This window comes from Panulirus ornatus, chromosome 43 (genome assembly GCF_036320965.1).
Source record: "Panulirus ornatus isolate Po-2019 chromosome 43, ASM3632096v1, whole genome shotgun sequence".
Taxonomy (NCBI): Eukaryota; Metazoa; Arthropoda; class Malacostraca; order Decapoda; family Palinuridae; genus Panulirus; species Panulirus ornatus.
In genome coordinates, this window is record NC_092266.1 from 27,359,540 (window position 1) to 27,378,983 (window position 19,444).

Consider the following 19,444-nt stretch of genomic DNA (forward strand, 5'->3'; position numbering starts at 1 on the left):
TCTATTAGTAATAATTTTAAAGACTTTTGCTGCTTTTATCACTTTTTGACAAGCATAAAATAAATAATTACAGTACTTCTCACATCTACGTTAATGTCTTACTATTTAAGCTTTCAATACAATTTTATTTACTAGTATTTGTACAAAAAGTTTCTTTAATTTGTTGACAGTAATAACATGTTATGTAAACTATATATATATATATATATATATATATATATATATATATATATATATATATATATATATATATATATTTTTTTTTTTTTTTTTTTTTATACTTTGTCGCTGTCTCCCGCGTTTGCGAGGTAGCGCAAGGAAACAGACGAAAGAAATGGCCCAACCCCCCCCATACACATGTATATAAATACGTCCACACACGCAAATATACATACCTACACAGCTTTCCATGGTTTACCCCAGACGCTTCACATGCCTTGATTCAATCCACTGACAGCACGTCAACCCCGGTATACCACATCGCTCCAATTTTCTCTATTCCTTGCCCTCCTTTCACCCTCCTGCATGTTCAGGCCCCGATCACACAAAATCTTTTTCACTCCATCTTTCCACCTCCAATTTGGTCTCCCTCTTCTCCTTGTTCCCTCCACCTCCGACACATATATCCTCTTGGTCAATCTTTCCTCACTCATTCTCTCCATGTGCCCAAACCACTTCAAAACACCCTCTTCTGCTCTCTCAACCACGCTCTTTTTATTTCCACACATCTCTCTTACCCTTACGTTACTCACTCGATCAAACCACCTCACACCACACATTGTCCTCAAACATCTCATTTCCAGCACATCCATCCTCCTGCGCACAACTCTATCCATAGCCCACGCCTCGCAACCATACAACATTGTTGGAACCACTATTCCTTCAAACATACCCATTTTTGCTTTCCGAGATAATGTTCTTGACTTCCACACATTCTTCAAGGCCCCCAGAACTTTTGCCCCCTCCCCCACCCTATGATCCACTTCCGCTTCCATTCACACAATATAAAAAAGCACTAAGTGGTAATAGCATTAACAGGTCACTTTACATTTCACCGAGTACAGTTCTTTCAAACGTGCCTCATAGTTTACTGAGTTTCCTTTATCATTCCCTTACTTTTAGTAATCTAACAAACTGAAACACATTTAGCAAAAAATAGAGAAAATCTTAGCTTAGGTACAAACAAAATATGAGTAGTTAGAAGTAAACTGTACACCATACATGTGAATTTGGTCCTTGCAAAGTAACAAAAGCCAGAGTTGGATGTGTTTTGTATATCTACATAACTCGTGTTTTATTCTTCTTCCCTCTTATCAAAACTTATCTCACTAATACTTATTTCATCCCTATGATTCCTGTTGTGATTACTGCAAAGGCTGCCATTTTGTACTGGAGAGTTTTCATATTTACTACCTTGATCATTTCAATATAGATCCCAACTTTTGTCCTCACTGTACCCAATTTCATTGTGGAACGCAACTTTTACTGTTTTCATATTTGATGCCTTTAAGTGTGTGCCATGGTTGTTTCTATGGGAACAAAACAATGCCGGAGGCCTTGATGCATTCACCCACATGAAAGAAAACGAGGTCTTTAGGGCTTAGTTACCATCAAGATGCTGGATAAATTAGTACAGCACTGTGCTCTCATAAAAACAGAAAAAAACATGGATTTTCATTAAATTTTTCATCCAAAATCCATCAATTTCATGCAAAACAGATCTCTGTATAAATTTACATGCTAATACAAACACTGATATGCACTACAACACACACAGATATACACTATCATAATGACATAAGCAAGAAAAATGGAATAGCATACTCACACATCAATCAGTACAAGCACACACCCTTTGACATCTCACTCTGGCTGCATATACAACTTCACCCCACTAGTTCTTCATTTTTGTAACTGGGGATTAGCTATATTCACTGCCACAATCAAAAAATAGAATTTTTTTCAGAGATGCACTAGAGGGGAAGGCTCTGTGCCTGCCACTGCACAAAAGGATTAACCATGGTGGCCTCTGCATCCCACTTTGTTTATTTTTCTGCTGTGGAAAGCTTATCAACTCTAATTCTTTAATGCCACTTTTGAAGTTAAACCACATATCTTCAAGTGTTTCTTTATCTAAAGATTCTATCCAATTACTGTTTGTGGAAGGTTTCAAGAGTATATGGTGTGGGAGGTAAGCTGCTTGAAGCAGTGAAATGTTTTAACCCTTGAAGGATGCAAGGCATGTGTACGAGTAGGAAGAGAGGAGAGTGATTGGTTCCAAGAGAATGTCATTTTGTGGCAAAAGTGTGTGATGTTCAGATGGCTGTTTAATTTGTTTATGGATGGGTGGTTAGGAGAGGGGCGAGTATGCAGTCTGTTGGGGATGAGAGGGTCTGGGTAGTGACTCAGTTGTTGCTCACTGATGATACAGCTCTAGTGGCCAATTCGTGTGAGAAACTGCAGAAGTTGGTGACCAAGTTTGGAAAAGTGTGTGAAAGGAGAAAGTCGGGTGTAAATGTGAATAAGAGCAAGGTTATTAGGTTCAGTAGGGTTGAGGGACAAGTTAACTGGGATGTAAGTTTGAATGGAGAAAAACTGGAGGAAGTGAAGTGTTTTAGATATATGGGAGTGGACTCAGCAGAATATGGAGCCAAGGAAGCAGAAGCGAATCACAGGGTGGGGGAGAGGGTGGTTCTGAAAGCGATGAAGAATGTGTGGAAGAAGAGAGTCTTATCTCGGAGAGCAAAAATGGGCATTTGTACAGTAAGGTTCTGAAAAAATGCTAGCTGCTGGTTATCTGAACCTGTTGGGATTTGACCGGTCCAGGCGCCATTGCTCATGAACGTGAGATGAAGGGTACCTGATTACTTACAGTCGAAGCCATTTCCCTATTAGGGACAATCATAGCGGAGTGGTCGGTATTCCTAACTACCATGCAAAGGTCCTGGGTTCGAGTCCTGGCTGTTGGCAGGTACTATGTATTCTATGAATATATAAGACTTAGTTCTATGTGTTTCGGCAGCATTGCAGCAGCCAAGAACCATTATCCTATCTTTGGTATCCTTAGTATCTTGGGCAAAGGTTTTTAGTGGCATGCGATGCCAATACCATTCAGATTCATCAGCATTATACACTTGTTTTGGGGCTTTAAGAAATTAACAGGACTGTTAATTAGCTTGGTGGCAGTGTAAACAGATTTTGGCACCTTAGCACTGCTAACAATGCCACCCTAGTGGCAGATCAACAAACTAACAGTGGCAGATTCAAAACATGCCATACTAAGTGTCTCCTGACCACAGAGCACCGGGTTAGAGAGGAACCAACCTGTACTTTTATCTAATCCCTCCAAAACTAAATTTCTTGCAATTTTTCTTTTTAAACTCTTTAAAACCTTCCCATCTCCTTTGATAACAAAACAGTTCCATCACTCTACTTAAACATATATGACATCACCTTAATATCTAAACTTACATGAAAACCCCAAACTACCAGACCTGCTCATAAACCAAAAATACCTCTCTATCAAACAAGTGCTCTGATTATACATTCTCTGATGATACAAACACTGATCCACCCAAGAACAGAATACTACTCCCAGAACTGGAAGTAGTTACTGCTCTATAATCATACCTTGCAGAGTCCAATATAAAGCAATCTGACCTATCAGCCCTCCCAGTTTGACCTTAAAACTAGGCCCACATGCCATGCACCATAAAGTTCATTCACTTTTTCTTTTCTACAGACATTAATTCAGTTTCTAGTGTCAAGAACAGATACTCGTGTTCCCTTGCCATTAGCGAGACCACTTAGCAGTAGGAAAACCACTGAATCACATAATTCCTGTGTGACCATCAGCAACTTAAGGGTGGGTTGTCTAAATGTGCTGTTTCTTCCTTAAATTTCAGAAGTCTACATTCTCATACCTTTCCTAAAAGAAGATGACCTGCTCCATTTTAAACAAGAAATTTTCTAATTCTTCAAGAACTCTTAAATGGCCCTTCTTTTCTTTTCCTCATTATTCCTACATCTATTCAGTACTTTTTCATGTTTCATTTAAGCCTTGCCTCAGTGAGGAATTTAGTTTACAACAAGAGCCTCCAGACATAAAAAGATAATGAGTATATAAATATATACAGAATAACCTTACCATAAACCTTTAGTCTTCCACTGCTCTTTACTCATATGTTACCATATATCCTGCTTCTATTTCAACATTCATCATGTTGAAACCCTACTTTAGCATCTTTCAACCTGAACAGAAGAGGGTAAATATGGTCAAACAACATCCTAACAAACTTCACAACTGGGTATTTTCAGTCATCCACAAAGGGAATTCCCAATAAAACTCTAAATAACGACTTGCGATCAATCAGTACACAAATTTCATGGCTTAATCACAACTCTGATTTTGTGAAAATTTTTAGATAAATACAACCACATCCCCTTTCCCCCAACTGTGTTAAGCAGCACTTCAAAAAATCAATCTTCAGTTTCTTGAAGTGGCTGAGATTCTTGTAAGTGCCTTGATTCCTTTATAATTCTTGAGGGTGGCAAAATACCTGGAACCAAAGATGTTTTCTTTCTAAGTCCTTTACCCCCATTGATATTTCCTCGCAACTGGACACATACCTGCATTTCTAACAAAGCCTAAAACAAATGCCATTGAATACTCACCATATGGTGCAGGGGAAGAATCCTCACAAGCCATGGGCCCTCGTCCAAGGTGCAGGAGCCCCTGATAGAAATAGAAATCGAAAATGTAATGACTTCTAACAGGTAAACATACTTTCTAAATAAATCATCATTGAATTCTTAAGAATATTTACCTAATTCATATATAATCATGGTAAGATGCACAAAGACTCAGATGTACTTCCTATCAATCATTTTATAAGTAATTTGTACCTTCCAGTATTTACAGCAGTGAATCAAGCAGAGAATTTTCTGAAAACATCTATGTTATCACATTTTCCACACATTCATACAATAGAACACTCCCCTCACTCACACAATTCCTCAACCTTTCCTTGTAACTAAATTCATGTTTAGTCTCCATCTATCTTTCTTCCTCTTCCTTATTTCATTCAGTTTTTCATCTTCAAGTAACTGTAATTCCTTCTACGTCCAAAAATAACTAAAGTTACCAAATTCTGCCTGCATGTGGTTACACTTCAATGAAAAGTTACCTGCAGTGAAGTTTTATCACTGCCAATGGATAAATGGAACTTTTTGCTACCAAAGAGTCCATCATTTCCCTTCTTATGACTGGAATGCCCTCTTAAAGCAGCAAGGGCCCATAAAAGGATTCTTGGTTATATATAGTACAAACAATTAAATACTTAAACTTATTTTCATGACAATTCACCACTTCCCACACAGCAAGAGTGCATCAAGAAAAGATAAAGTCTCATTTGTTCACATCCATTTTCTAGGTGACCTATATAATGGACCAAAACAAGAACCCATATACACAGGCAAGCTCCAAAGCCTGTGACTTCTTCAACTGCCCTGATTCAGCCTACCAACAGCACATTATCATCTGTATATTTCATCACTCCAATTCAATCCATCCAATGCACACCTCTCACCCTCCTGCATATTCAGGCTCTGATTATTCAGTCTCTTTCAGCCCATCCTAACATCTTCTTGGTCTCCCCCTTCACCTTGCTTTCACTGCTTCTGACAAATATCCTCTAAGCCAGTCTCCCTTCATTCATCCTCTCCACATGTCCAAACCACCTCAACAAATCTTGTATGGCTCTTTCAATCATAATTGGATTACTGCCACATCTCTTTCCCACACTGTCATTCCTTATGCAATCTACCACCCCACTTCACGCACTGTCCCCGAGCATTTAATTTCCAACACATATCCCCTCTTCAACAATTTCAAAAGAGAATTTCTTTTATTCTTTACCAATCCTCTCAAAACAGCACTTCCTCATTACTCTGTTCATCCACTCTCTTGATACCAAATTTTCCTCTTAAAATAATATGTCTCAACTACAAGCACTCTTTTATGCATCTATGCATCTAACTTTTCATATTCTCACCCATCTAAGTTTGTTCCACCTCATTTTACACAATCTTCCTTCATAAAGTAACCAATGAGGCTTTGCTTTTCACAATTCTGACACTGCTTTCTTGACAGAATACATCCCACAAACTTCCTCATTATTCACAGTATCCTTTCTCTTAAATCTCAGATCTTCCATCTAAAGAAATAACCACCACTCTATTATGCATTTTCCTTTTACACACCAAAGTTTCATTTGAATACATAAGAAGGGACCAGAAATCTCCCTTTCAGCAAATCTTCCCACATCTACACATTTAGTTTGTAAATATGAAATATTCACAGATATACAATACTTGCAACTTTCTTTTACACTTCACTATTTAATAAGAGCAAAAGCAATTCATCAGTGAAGTTACCTCTGAGATTATGAAAAGTATGCTTCTGAGTTAGAATCCTAACTACCACTTCTTCACTCATCTAGTTCTCCTGTATAGCCAACAAAGTCATATGGATGATATCAACAAAACAGGCAAACATACACAATAAATGATGTCATGCATAATGCATATAACCAATGCAATAATAATAAACCCAGAAGGGCAGTATGACAAAACAAATAAACTCTGCTACAATCACCTGCTAAAGCAGCATCCCTTGCCCTATCTATGAGTTTTCCACAACACATCGTGAACTCAGCTGTCTATATTATCAGTTTTGAACCCTCAGAGGCCACTACAAGGTGTGCCAGCCTCTATACGGAAGGGTGGTGTAAACACACATGGAATGAAAGGCAAGTGAAGATCCTAGCTAAAAAATATGCTCTTACATGGTCTACAAGATAAAAAGGCCTACATAGCCTACTGTAACCAGTGAAACATAAATATCCACTCATCTTTCAGAGATGACCATAGACGAACACACATGTCCACTTACTCATCTCTCAGAGATGACCATATACAACAGTTGCAGCAATTAGCTGCTTAGATTCACCACATTACAAAAAATGTGTGATGATAAGTAAGGACCATCACTGTATCAACATATAAATGCAGAAGGACTATTTCAAAATGGATAATATAATTAAACAGTAAACTTGGGCTGTAACTTTATTTACAAAAACTAAGGAAAACATTAATTGAAAAGGGAAAATAAAGTCTGCTTTGCAGATCTTCAGCTAGCAGTGGTGAATTTGTTGGACTATCTTGCCTCAGATGAGTACAGCAACTGTATGACACCCCAGATGTTTCAGAGAGGTGTCTATAAACGTTTTCAACAACAACACGGATCCATTCCCTCTGACCTTCTGGCTCTACCTTCCTGGATGCAGCTAACATTTACCTTTCAACTTTCTTTTACACAATGAAGAATATTTTTCTGTCTTTCTCTTACATATCATACACTTTCTGTCATTATCTTACATCTAATTTTTTTTTTTTTTTTTTTTATTATACTTTGTCGCTGTCTCCCGCGTTTGCGAGGTAGCACAAGGAAACAGACGAAAGAAATGGCCCAACCCCCCCCATTCACATGTATATACATACGTCCACACACGCAAATATACATACCTACACAGCTTTCCATGGTTTACCCCAGGGGTAAACCATGGAAAGCTTACATCTAATACAAGTTCTTAACTTCACACTCACTTGATGAAGCAAAATGTTGCCTACCAGACCTATAATGACTTCCAAGTTAAGAAAGACCTACAGGAATTTCCTCCTACCCCATTTCCAATTATCCAACTCTGAAAAATCCCTTTAAACAATAATGGGACTTCTGAAAATCTGGATTAAAGAATATAACCTAAAATCTCATATCCTTAATAATTCCCACCTCATGTACTATGTGAGAAGGACACCTCTTTAACTTCCACACTTTTAAGATACAAAAAGTTTTCTTTCTTAATTTTCCCTTGCTCCAATCATCACAGGTAAAGGAATCTTTTCGATAAAAATGATAGTTATCTATTCATTTATTTTGCTTTGTCGCTGTCTCCCGCGTTAGCGAGGTAGCGCAAGGAAACAGACAAAAGAATGGCCCAACCCACCCACATACACATGTATATACATACACATCCACACACAATAGTGATAGTAACCACTATTTCAATAATTCTGGGCATTGTATCTAAAAAAGCATGGCCCAGAACCAACGAGCTTGGTAACCAACTTAAAGGAAAGTCTGAATCAGAAGTTCTCTTTTTAAAACCCAACCATAAGGTGTAAAATTAAAGGAAATCTTACATGCATGCTTTAGAATTACTTGTCACACTGATCTGACTCTCATCATTTAGAACAATGAATTTACAATTTCCGTTAATTCTGGCAAATTTTGCAACTGAAACATAATTCCAGGGAACTACTTTTCATTACTTGAACAAGTATTTCTATGGAAAATAAAACCTTGTAAAAGTGTTTTGATTCATGACTCTTTGTATGATTACTCAACTCTCCCTTGGTTCTCCAAAACCATCCAGGATCTTGTAAGACCATTTAAAACACCTCATGTGACTAATGTTAGGACTTCAGAGAACTAATGCAGACTTCTGTCTACCCTCATATCAATTACTGGAAGTGGACTTCAGAAAATTGCCATCTCTTTGTCCTACAGCCTTGGCTATGTTTCATCCAGAACATCTACTTTTGTCTCCTATTGAGCAGATCTCTATGATGCACACAGCCAAAATTTTAGATGTATAGGAGATCTGACCCTGTTAGAAAAAATCACGGTTGGACATTCTCCAAAGAAAATTCTTCTAACAGAACTAATGTTCTGTCACACTATGAATACAGTCATTTTTAAATTAAATGATGTGCTTATTGTCTGCCATAATCTTACTTATCAGGCCATCCAACGAGAGACTCTTGCATTGCCCATATCCCACCACAAGTTAGTCATTGGGCAAAAAGAAAAACTAAAGGTTAGTAATCTGCATGCGATGATATCTGCCTTTTCCTAATGAATAAAAGGAAAAATATGATTTCCTATCTTTCAGTATTCCCAAGAAACAGCTCTTAAAAAAAATTCTACATAATGAACATGAAAATCTAAGCAGCTACATACCAAAAAAATCTAATTAGTTCATCCTCTCCACAAAGGGTCCCTATAGTATAAGTATACAAATTTCTATTAGGAATTAATCTTGATTATCATGATCTGTCTATAGACAAAAAAAAGTCAGATGATGACAAAGTCCTGCATGCACTGCACACTATGATGAAACATAAAAAGGCCTACCCAAAAAGGGGAGATTCCCTTACCATGTTGATCTGCATCGTATATGTTGTCAATTGTCTTTCTGACCTTTCTAAACTTGAAGAAACCCACAACACAATATCTTATAATTAAGCTGGATAACCAAAAAGAAAATAAATCCTCACAAGGCTTCAAACAATTACCAAGTCTATTTTAACAAACATACTCCTAAATGCAATGGTATGGCATTCTCCACAATAGAATGTGCCAAATGAGTTTTCCATGCCTCACCAAACAGCCCTCTGACACCATATAATTTTATTAAAGTGGAACATTGTCCCAGACTGTGGTGACTTTTAGATTTAATATTTTACCATGATTCTTTAACAAATAGCATTTAAGTGCCCTCTTTTTCTGAGAAATGGGCAAACTGGTACATTGTGGGACTCTGAATAAAAGGAATGCCACCAAACATAATTTATGACACTTCGGATTAAAGGAACAGCATCCCTAAAAAAGGGTGAAAGAGATGTGAAAGGAAAGAGCCAAGTTGGGGATAGGGGAGAAAGAATACTTCTCACATATTCCCTGCATGTCGTAGAAGGCGACTAAAAGAGAAGGGAGCGGGGGGCTGGAAATCCTCCCCTCTCGTTTTTGATTTTCCAAAAGAAGGAACAGAGAAGGGGGCCAAGTGAGGATATTCCCTCAAAGGCTCAGTCCTCTGTACTTAACGCTACCTCGCTAATGCGGGAAATGGCGAATAGTATGAAAAAAAAAGTAAAACAAAGGCTTACAGGGCCATGATGTGTACAAAAAATTACAGAGTGCGTGGGAAGAAAATCAGAAACAGAAAAAGAATGAAAAAATCATTTCTCACTCTAAAAAAGAACCCTAAAGACATCTTTAAACATGTTAGACACAAGAGAAAATTAAGGATACTACTGGCCCACTTTCAAAAGGTAATGGCATACCAACTAGCAACAACAATGCAAGGGCTTCCTTCTAAACAAGTATTATGACAATGTGTTTATCATAAGAAATTTGTGTAATATATCACAGACACAAAACAAACTTTAAGGCACCAAAATGAAACATCAGACATTCATAAAACTGAATGCCAAAAAATACTTAGATATGTAGACAACTGAATCCAAACAAATCAACTAGTGCAGATAGCTCCCTCAGGACACAGAAAAAAGCTAACAAGCAGATAGCTTCTACAATATCCAAAATATGACAAATCATTATTACTAAGGAAAGTGCTTAATCACTGGAAATTTGCTAGCACTTATCAAACATATCTTACACTTTCTCCAAATCCATAAATCCATATGCATATCCTTCTTTCTCTTTCAGTATTTCTCATACTAGTCCTTCAAAACAATCACTTGGTTCACACATCCTCTACCTTTCTTGAAGCCATAATGCTCCTCCCCAGTCTGATGGTCTGTGCATGCCACCACTGTCTTAGTTACAACTCTCCCATAAAACTTACCAGGTATACTCAACCTTTGTAATTTGAACATTCACTCTTGTCCCCTTGGCTCTTCATAATGGCACTAAACAGGCTCTTTGCTTCACTTCATGTTCACAAGGCTTAAAACATCTAACCTCTTTTCTCCACATAGTTACCAAGACTCTCACCCTGCATACCTCCACATACTAAACACCACACACCTGCAATCATATCACTTGATACATTCATCAGTACTTCAAAACAAACTCTCCCTCTGTGTCTTACCACTTTCCCATCTGCACCCCCATCCCTCATTTGTTCTCTTGTTCTCCTCACACTATTCAACTCTTTCCAAAACATTTTCTTATTCTTCCTGGAGTTTGCTGATACTCTCTTATCCCATCTCCTTTTCCTGCCCCTTTATCTTTATCTTGATTTGGCACTTTCTCCAGAACATCTCCGTCACTCACACTTCTTTCTTGCAGGTAATGTCCATACAGACTTGGGTCCCTTCATGGCTGATAGTGGAAGACATCAGAAACTCACAGAGTGGTGTGATAAAACTACGGAAGCATACAGACAGTTGAGAAAAACGTGTAACTCGTCAATGTGACTAAGGAGGTGCAAATAATGTTAGTCTTAAACTTGAAGCAAACTAGTTTTCAATTCTAGTCTTGAACATATCTATAGTACTTCTTTAAACCACTCTGTGGAAAATCATTCCATAAGTTAACGTTCCTACTTAAAAAGTACTCCATGTGAAGTACCCATGTGAAGGAAAACAGGTTTGTACTTTCACCTCTCATGCTACTGGGTACATATGGACAATCAATCATCCACTGCTCATAGCACAATTCTCTTTTTATGAAGTCAAGTAATCAAATTCAACTGTGCTACAACAAAGCAAACTTACTAATGTACATAAAAACACATATCATAATAAAGGCTATTAAAATGAAATCTAAATCTAAATATGTCTCTTGAAAAATTGAAGAACATATATAAAAATCCACCGTGCCTAAACATTACCTAAACCTACAAACTGATATAAGAAGTTCAATAATTTTCCTTACACTTTCATCATTAACTGTTTAACCATGTGGTAAAGTAAGGAACTTTGTGATTTTTATCCAAGAGTCTATAAAATCAAAGCACCAATTCATCATTATAGTTGCTGGACATACTTGTTTATCACTGAAGATAGGCTTTGCATCTGTAGGCAGGATAGGCCGCCTTCGCTGGTTCATTGTTCTTGACTGAGTCCCATTAAGCGTCAAGAAATAACCTGAAAATATATGTTTCCATAAAGAATCTAATCACAAAAGTGGTAACAATGTGTTTCTTTGAAGATAACCCAAGACTTTAAATAATATACAACAATCATCAACAAATATCATGCTCAACAACAAATCTTAAGCTAAATCTAACATTCTCTCAACGCATCTTCCTCTTTTTCTACCCGTTATTTTCTTACTCCAATCCCATTTCTTTCTTTTCCTTAACAGCCAATATGGTACAGGCATACTAAAGGACACCTCGAATGAAAGGTAAGATAACAGGTAATACATGTGAAAACATGTATTACCTATGGTGTTTGCAGATGTTTTTTCTTAAGGCAAAAAGGTGCACTAATCTGAGCTCCTATGGTGTTTGCAGATCTGTTTTTTGAAGGCAAAAAGGTTATACAAAGATGAAAAGACAAAAAATGGAGGAAAATTCCACAACTTTCCACTACAAGGAAAGGAGGTGTCATCGCAATCAATCTTCACGTGGATGATCTCCACAAAGAAGCCACACACATTATCTCTATGGAAGGGACCAAAGTACATATATCAAAGAAATCATCTCCAAATGGATTGTTGTGACCACCAGAGTACCACAAGATTATGTTCTAAGACTTGCCTGTAGGAATGGAATACTACCTGAATATGTTTGTAAATGATGCAAAGGTCATGAAGGAAGTAAAAAGTGTGGAGGATTGTGTCAACTTACAAAGGAATTTAGACCCCACAACCAGTTTTAAGGAATTTTTTCAGACTTGTCACACATAAATCTTCACTTGTGCAAAAATCAAACTTCTTCAGACTTGTGCAGAGCTGTAAAAACTTTGTAATCAAGTCCAACCCAATCAAATCCAATACAGTTGGAGCTGTTGTTGAAATACTTCAAACTCTGAGCATTAGCTGTGTCAATCAAAAATGATCATATAGGCTACTTAAGGAAGATGCCCCTTCTATTACTTTAATTCTCATTACCTTTGACATGCCATCCATACACTTGCTTCCATACAGACATAGCTAAAACATCTGAATCATTGCTATAATGCCAGAAAGAAAATATCATCCATTTTCCAGGGGCTAGTAATGCTCTCATGCAAAACTGAATAAATGTCCACCAAAATAATCATGAACCAGCTTTTTACACTAAAATATTTATCATTAATGCCAAGTTTGTTGGCAATAAAAAGACAAATCTAAGGTCAAATAATGTTCTTGATACAGATGGGTGTGAAAACATGGGTGCAGTGATGACACTATGTACCATATGGACAGACAGTGGCAATCCTTTCAGGAATTTTCTGAAACATGTTCATGAAAAATAGAGAAACTCACCTGGGAAGTAACCCTCTTGTCCAGTGCGAATGTTGACACCACAAATCCAACCATCTGGGTTGTCTGGGACTACATTCTGCCCCTGTAGAAACTCTGATGTCACATGTATGACATCATTGACTTCCATACATGGGTCATCATTTCCAGTTCCTCTATAGCTCTGACGAGCTACATAAATATACACAATATCAGATGATGCTTGCATGATTGCTTGGGGGTCTGGCTGATCCAACACTTTATTTTGGTAAAATTCTAAGTTATGCTGTATAACTATCAAGCGTAAGCCACGACAAATTTCATAAAATGTATACAATGTCACAAAAGCAAATATCTTCAAGAAAACACATCTGACTAGGTAAATCTGGCACTTCTTTAATATGTAAACATATCTTTTCTATGTTTTACATTTCTATATCTGTGACTTAATACACAATACTGTACATATATGTAAAATGTTAAGTGTCTTGGCTATGTACTACACATGAATCTAGTAGCAACATCCTTACAACATATATGGCACTACATTTCTAAAGATAAATGTACAGTTTCTGAAAATTTCAAGCAGTAAGCTGTCAAAATGCTCTTCACACTGATGCATAAACATTGTAGAGTGCCAAGATAACAGCACTGTAACTTCTATGCTTTATATGCATTGTCTAATGATCATGTTTTCCCCATTTTCTTGGTAATATCAATGAACTGTCCTTCTTCTGTAATAATCTATATTGGTCAATATAGCAGGAATCAGTAATACACCCAAATATGTACACTACTGTCAATGCAAAAATTCTGTGGAGCCTTTTCATGAACAATAATACCATCTTCACTTGTTATCTCAACAGCCATGTGAAAAACCTGAAAGAAAAAAATGAATGTCAGAACTGCATATTTTCTTGGAACACATATATCTCTTAAACAGTACTAATGTTAATATACAACTCCAGAATGCCTTTGCAAGTAGGATCATGAGGATATAACCCCAGGAGCCTCCATCCAGGACTTCTTTGCACTGGGTCTTTCCCTTCATGAGACCGTATCCTGTTTCATCAAGTGACAAAAGTCTTGCAAAAGGTAAATTTTCACTTACACTTCACATTCCTCAATGCACCCAAGAAGATAGAGATAAATAATGAGAATACAAATAATATCTTTCATGAGTTTTTATGAGTTGGCCTTTACCATCTCCATCCAACCTCTTTTTTGTTCCATCTAGTCAGAAAAAAAGTCGAAGGGCTAATTTTCCATTATAAGAAATAGTCGGAGCACTGTAACTAATAGTCAAAATAGTGCCTAGGAAACGGCAATCTTTTAATATACTCTACCAAGCCTTCGAAACTTTGAAAAAAAAAAATTTTGTGAAGCTCCAAACAATTCTAACTGCTGCAACTTTACAACTACCTATATTAGAAATGTATATATATTTCCAAAACAATTCAACTAGAATTTTCTCATACAATGAGTTTTTCTTATTCAAACTAAATCAAAACATAAATATCATAAAAGAACTCTCAAACAATGTCATAAAACAGGACTCAATATAAGGCTCTTCTATCTATTAGATGCAGCATTACTTTTCAATGCTGTCACTAAGTATTTGTCTATCATGGTGTCTTCTACAATGAAACTAAAGAAGATAATGTAACGCATACTTTAGGGGCATGCCTTTATATATGGACACAATAAAGAAAATCATATCCCTAGAGATGAGAGAGAAAGAATACTGCCCAAAAGTCTCCTGGAAGTCATAGTGTATGAGAGGGGTATAGAGCAGCTGGATATCCTCATCTGTACAACTTTCCAGAGGTAAGAACTGAAGGAACCAAAAGAGGATTTACATCTTTACCTCTAAGGTGCAGTCATATGCTCTTGGTGCTACCTTGCTCAAACAAGAAATAGCTAACAAAATAAAAATTAAAGAAAAACATATCAAATATATCCTAAATTCTAAGAACAGTATGATCTAATGTGAAATATAAATGAAGACCACGGACGAAAGATTGGGTTCATTTGTTTGTTTAAATATTTCAACAATACTAGTATCTTAAATCAACAGTGGGGAGGGCTATGAAGATCAGGGAAAATTATAAGGTTACTGCTTGTAAAATTTGGTGAAAAATTCTGAAAATCTATAGAACCGGTGAAGACCCAACCGAGATTCCTCAAGCAGTTGAGATTTACCTTACTTTTCAGTTTTATAGTTTACATGCACCAGTGACAATGTTGTCCACACTGTCCTTCCACCTGATGGGGAATATGACCTGAATGCTTTCATTTGCCGATAATCACGGCAAGCACGTTATGTGTGAGGCAAAGCATTCCTTTCTTCAAAGAAAGTGCGATAACCTCTCCTCGTCATCCACAGATAGGTGTTTCTGGTCCTTAGCTGAAGGCATCTCTAACAACATCCGTCAATCTACCTTCCCATCACTCTTCCACTCAGACGGTACTATAGCAGTCTCTCCCATGGACAATGAAGCTCTCTCTGATTCCTGTTTCTCCTCTAACTCCACCTTGAATGACTAAAATTCCTTCACCCCATGATGCTTCTCTAACTAATCCTATGCCCTTCCTGTAATCTCTTCGGAATGCCCGTAAAGTGCCTCATTCTCTGGATATAAGCAAGGCTTATGGTCCTGATGGCATCCATCCCCATGTACTGAAACACTGTGCCTCTGAACTTGCCCCTGTGCTTGTTTGCCTAAGAAGGGTGATCATTCTGACCCCATTAACTATCGTCCCAATGCTTTGACATCTACCATTTCCAGTCTTTGAATCTCTCCTAAACTCCCACATCATGAAAATCACAGTCTTCTCTCTGATCACCAGCATGGCTTCAGTAAGGCCAGATCCAATGGTGATATTCTTTCCTATCTTATTAACGTCTGGTCATCATCCCTGAAAGATTTTGGGGGGTCATGCATATTCATCTTTGACATATCTAAGGCTTTTGACAGGGTGTGGCATCAGGGTCTTATCTTTAAGCTCAACCTCTTTTGGCTTCCCTCCTTCATATCTAGCTTCCTCTCTGGCTGATCTATCTCTGTGGTTGTTGAAGGATCAGCTTCCCCCCTTTCTCCATCACCAGCGGTGTCTCTCTAGATGCTGTCGTGTCCCCTATACTTTTTCTCCTTTTTCAACAATTTTCTCTCCACAAATAATCCTATGCACTCATACGCTGACAACTTAACACTGCATTCATCCACATCTTTTAATTCTGCTTCTTCTCTCACTCAGTCTGCATCTCATCTTGACACAGCTTTGTTAATAAACTCAGATTTGGGCAAGATACCTCAGTGGTGTAAACAAAAATTAAGTTTAATGCCTCCAAGACAGTTCCTACACATCTCTCTCAAAAACTCTTCACATCTCTCATCTCTCCTTTGAAGGCTTTATAATTCCATCTCTTGACTCAATGAACATCCTTGGTATTACTGTAACACCCACTCTTTCTTGGAAACCCCACATTACACGAATAGCTATGTCTGCTTCTAAGAAACTGGGTGTCCTGTTTGGATGTTGAGACTTCTGAACAGTTGCTCCATTTATACAAGGGCAATCCCTTGTATAAAGGGATTGCACTTGTATGGAGTAATTCTCTCACATTTGGGGTGGTTCTAGCTCTGCATCCTTACTTGACAGTTTGAGTCAAAAGCAGTCCGCCTTATAAACTGTCCCAGGGTAACTTCCAAGCTTGACCCCCTTGCTCTACACCACAATGTCAGTTAACTTTCCCTATTCTATATGTATTACTTTGGTTTTTGCTCCCAAGAGCTTGCTGCTTGTAAGGCCACACCACTAGCTAGACCACACAATACTCAGCAAGCTGCTGCATCGTATGATCATTGTTAGGCTATCTGCAACTCAAGGGTGGATCGTTTTGATACCTGCTTCTTTCTCTACAGGTCACAGCTCTGGAACTCTCCACCTTCTAATGTCTTTCCCAATGACTATGAACTAGCATATTTCAAAAGACAGGTTTTTCACATTCTCAAAAATTCGTAAATAGTTTCCCTTTTCTTTTCTTTTTCTGATCCCTAATTCTCTCCATATTTCAATTACGGCCCACCCTTGATGTGGACTTCTGTCTGTAACTGAAGCCTCCAACATAGAAAGAAAATTGTCCCTGAATGCACAGATACACAAACTTCCTAAAAACCAGATGTAAATACAAGAGGAGAGCACTGATATCTTTCAAATAATATTGAAAATAAAGCAAATTTTGACTGCAGGAGGAAGATGAGTGAATTTTAATTTCTATTTTTTATACACATTACACATACTTTTATATCACTTAATCATCCATCTTTCTTAACTCTCATAGTTCTTCCCACTATCAACTTATCTACTATTGTAGAATGTAGAACATTTACGATCATACTTGCCTAAATCTAATCTCCCCAATATATTCTTCTCTTCCATTGGAAATTCTACCAGATTTCAGTTCATACCAGAGGAATCAATAAACTACAACTTTATCAAAACCTAATAAAATGCAAAATGGCTTAAAGTAACTTAATCTACAAACACTAATATTTATATAAATATGTCCATGTTTTAGGGTTTATTTCACCAAGAAGTTTGACATGAATTTTGTCAATACGTCAATAAATAACAAAAAGCCTCTAAAACACACTTTAATCGAAGATAAACTTGTCTTCCTATCCAAATCAACTTTCAGATGATATCCACTTGCACTGAGTCATCAGTAAGCAATCTCATTAACAATGTTTACCTCCAGATCTCTTCCATATATAAACAATCCTTTTTACTTTATCAATCACTTCACCGAATACGGAAAAGATAAGAAAAAAAAAGGGAAATCTGGTCTCCTAAAACTATCCAAAATTCCTCCACTGACTTCAAATTATCTCTCATCAGCTTCATGACTCAGCCCTCGATAGTCAAGTCTAAGCTGTTATGGTCCTGTCCAGTCCAGGTTATGGGTTAAGCCTGTTATTTTTTCTATCATAATCTCCCAATCTCATGAGAAACATACGATTCCAATCCGCACCATCACATTAATATCTACATCCAACCTAGCTGAGCAGAAGATGCTGTCAAGCTAGCATGCTTAAGAAATGCATCATGACGTGTCTACTATTCCCATCTCCTGGTCCTTTCGCCACACCCAGCGTACGGGGGTTATTCCTCACAAAGCACTTCTCCAGTCTTTATGTCAGTTTCCAGCAGTTGTAATCCATTGAGCCGTTGGTTTACCTTATTGGACTGCCTCCCGACGAGATAAAAGTTGTCGAAGCCACTACTATCTACCACTCCCAGCGGAACAGGGGGCTTGAATCCTCCGGGGTTTCCCATCAGAGTTGACATATACCCCATAAGGGCTCCAAAACTTGGGCCACGGGTGATAAGGAGCTATGGTTCTGTCATTTGGAAATGATGTTTCGTGACTTGAACCCCTCACCCTGTAAACCAAAATAATCAACCAGACACAACTGATAACAGCGCCGCGTGCGGATGTCTGGCCAACTGATTCAAAACATCCCGGGAACAGATGATCCTACTTACTCCACACACTGTAGCCTACGGCTCTTACGCTATATAGAACACGATATACGCCACATCATTCTCATAACTAGGATACAACACACGAACTTCCACCATTCTGAGACGTTATTAAGAGCATAATCTTATAACATACACTCCTGATAACGTAACACAGAAAACGTCCCAAATAACTTCGTAAGAAGAGAAAACGGCGTTATCGGCCGTAAGCGGAAATGTTTGTGAGACTTCATTACCACAACATCCTTCCCTACCCCCTCTCTTGTCATTATCTCACCCAGTCTAATTCTACCGTCAGAAAATAGTAAAATCAATATCATCTAAAGAATTGAACACACAGTGTTTTCACCACAGAAGCAATTAATACTGCCTGACATGTGTTCTATGGAAAAGAAAAATTGGTGTTCACTATCTTCAAAATTAGATTATGTGTAGTAATGTGCATTTTAATGTTCAAGACGTGTTATCACTTATCATTCTGGGTCTTCAGTGATCAAAAAGCTTTCAGGGCAAAGAAAAGGTATTGCTTTTTCCCATAATTCCATTAGATTGATGAGATAGTAGTCCGCTCATTGTTACTTGGGATGACCATAGCACGTCATACTCCCTTCAAAAAGAGGGCCAAATACTAATGAAATC

At 37.6% G+C, this 19,444-nt stretch overlaps 1 protein-coding gene across 1 annotated transcript in view; it reads right to left on the minus strand.

The window, feature by feature from the left end:
- Positions 1 to 18,738, minus strand: part of Pi3K21B (phosphatidylinositol 3-kinase regulatory subunit alpha) — a 545,568-nt gene extending 526,830 nt beyond the window's left edge. Inside the window, exons 1-4 of the mRNA XM_071687293.1 lie at positions 18,500 to 18,738; positions 13,283 to 14,137; positions 11,855 to 11,955; positions 4,675 to 4,735 (exon numbers count right to left, since the gene is read on the minus strand). Coding sequence (XP_071543394.1) covers positions 4,675 to 4,735; positions 11,855 to 11,955; positions 13,283 to 13,487 — 367 coding nt within the window. The 5' untranslated portion in view covers positions 13,488 to 14,137; positions 18,500 to 18,738. The remainder of the gene's footprint in view (positions 1 to 4,674; positions 4,736 to 11,854; positions 11,956 to 13,282; positions 14,138 to 18,499) is intronic.
- Between the last annotated feature and the right edge of the window lie 706 nt (positions 18,739 to 19,444).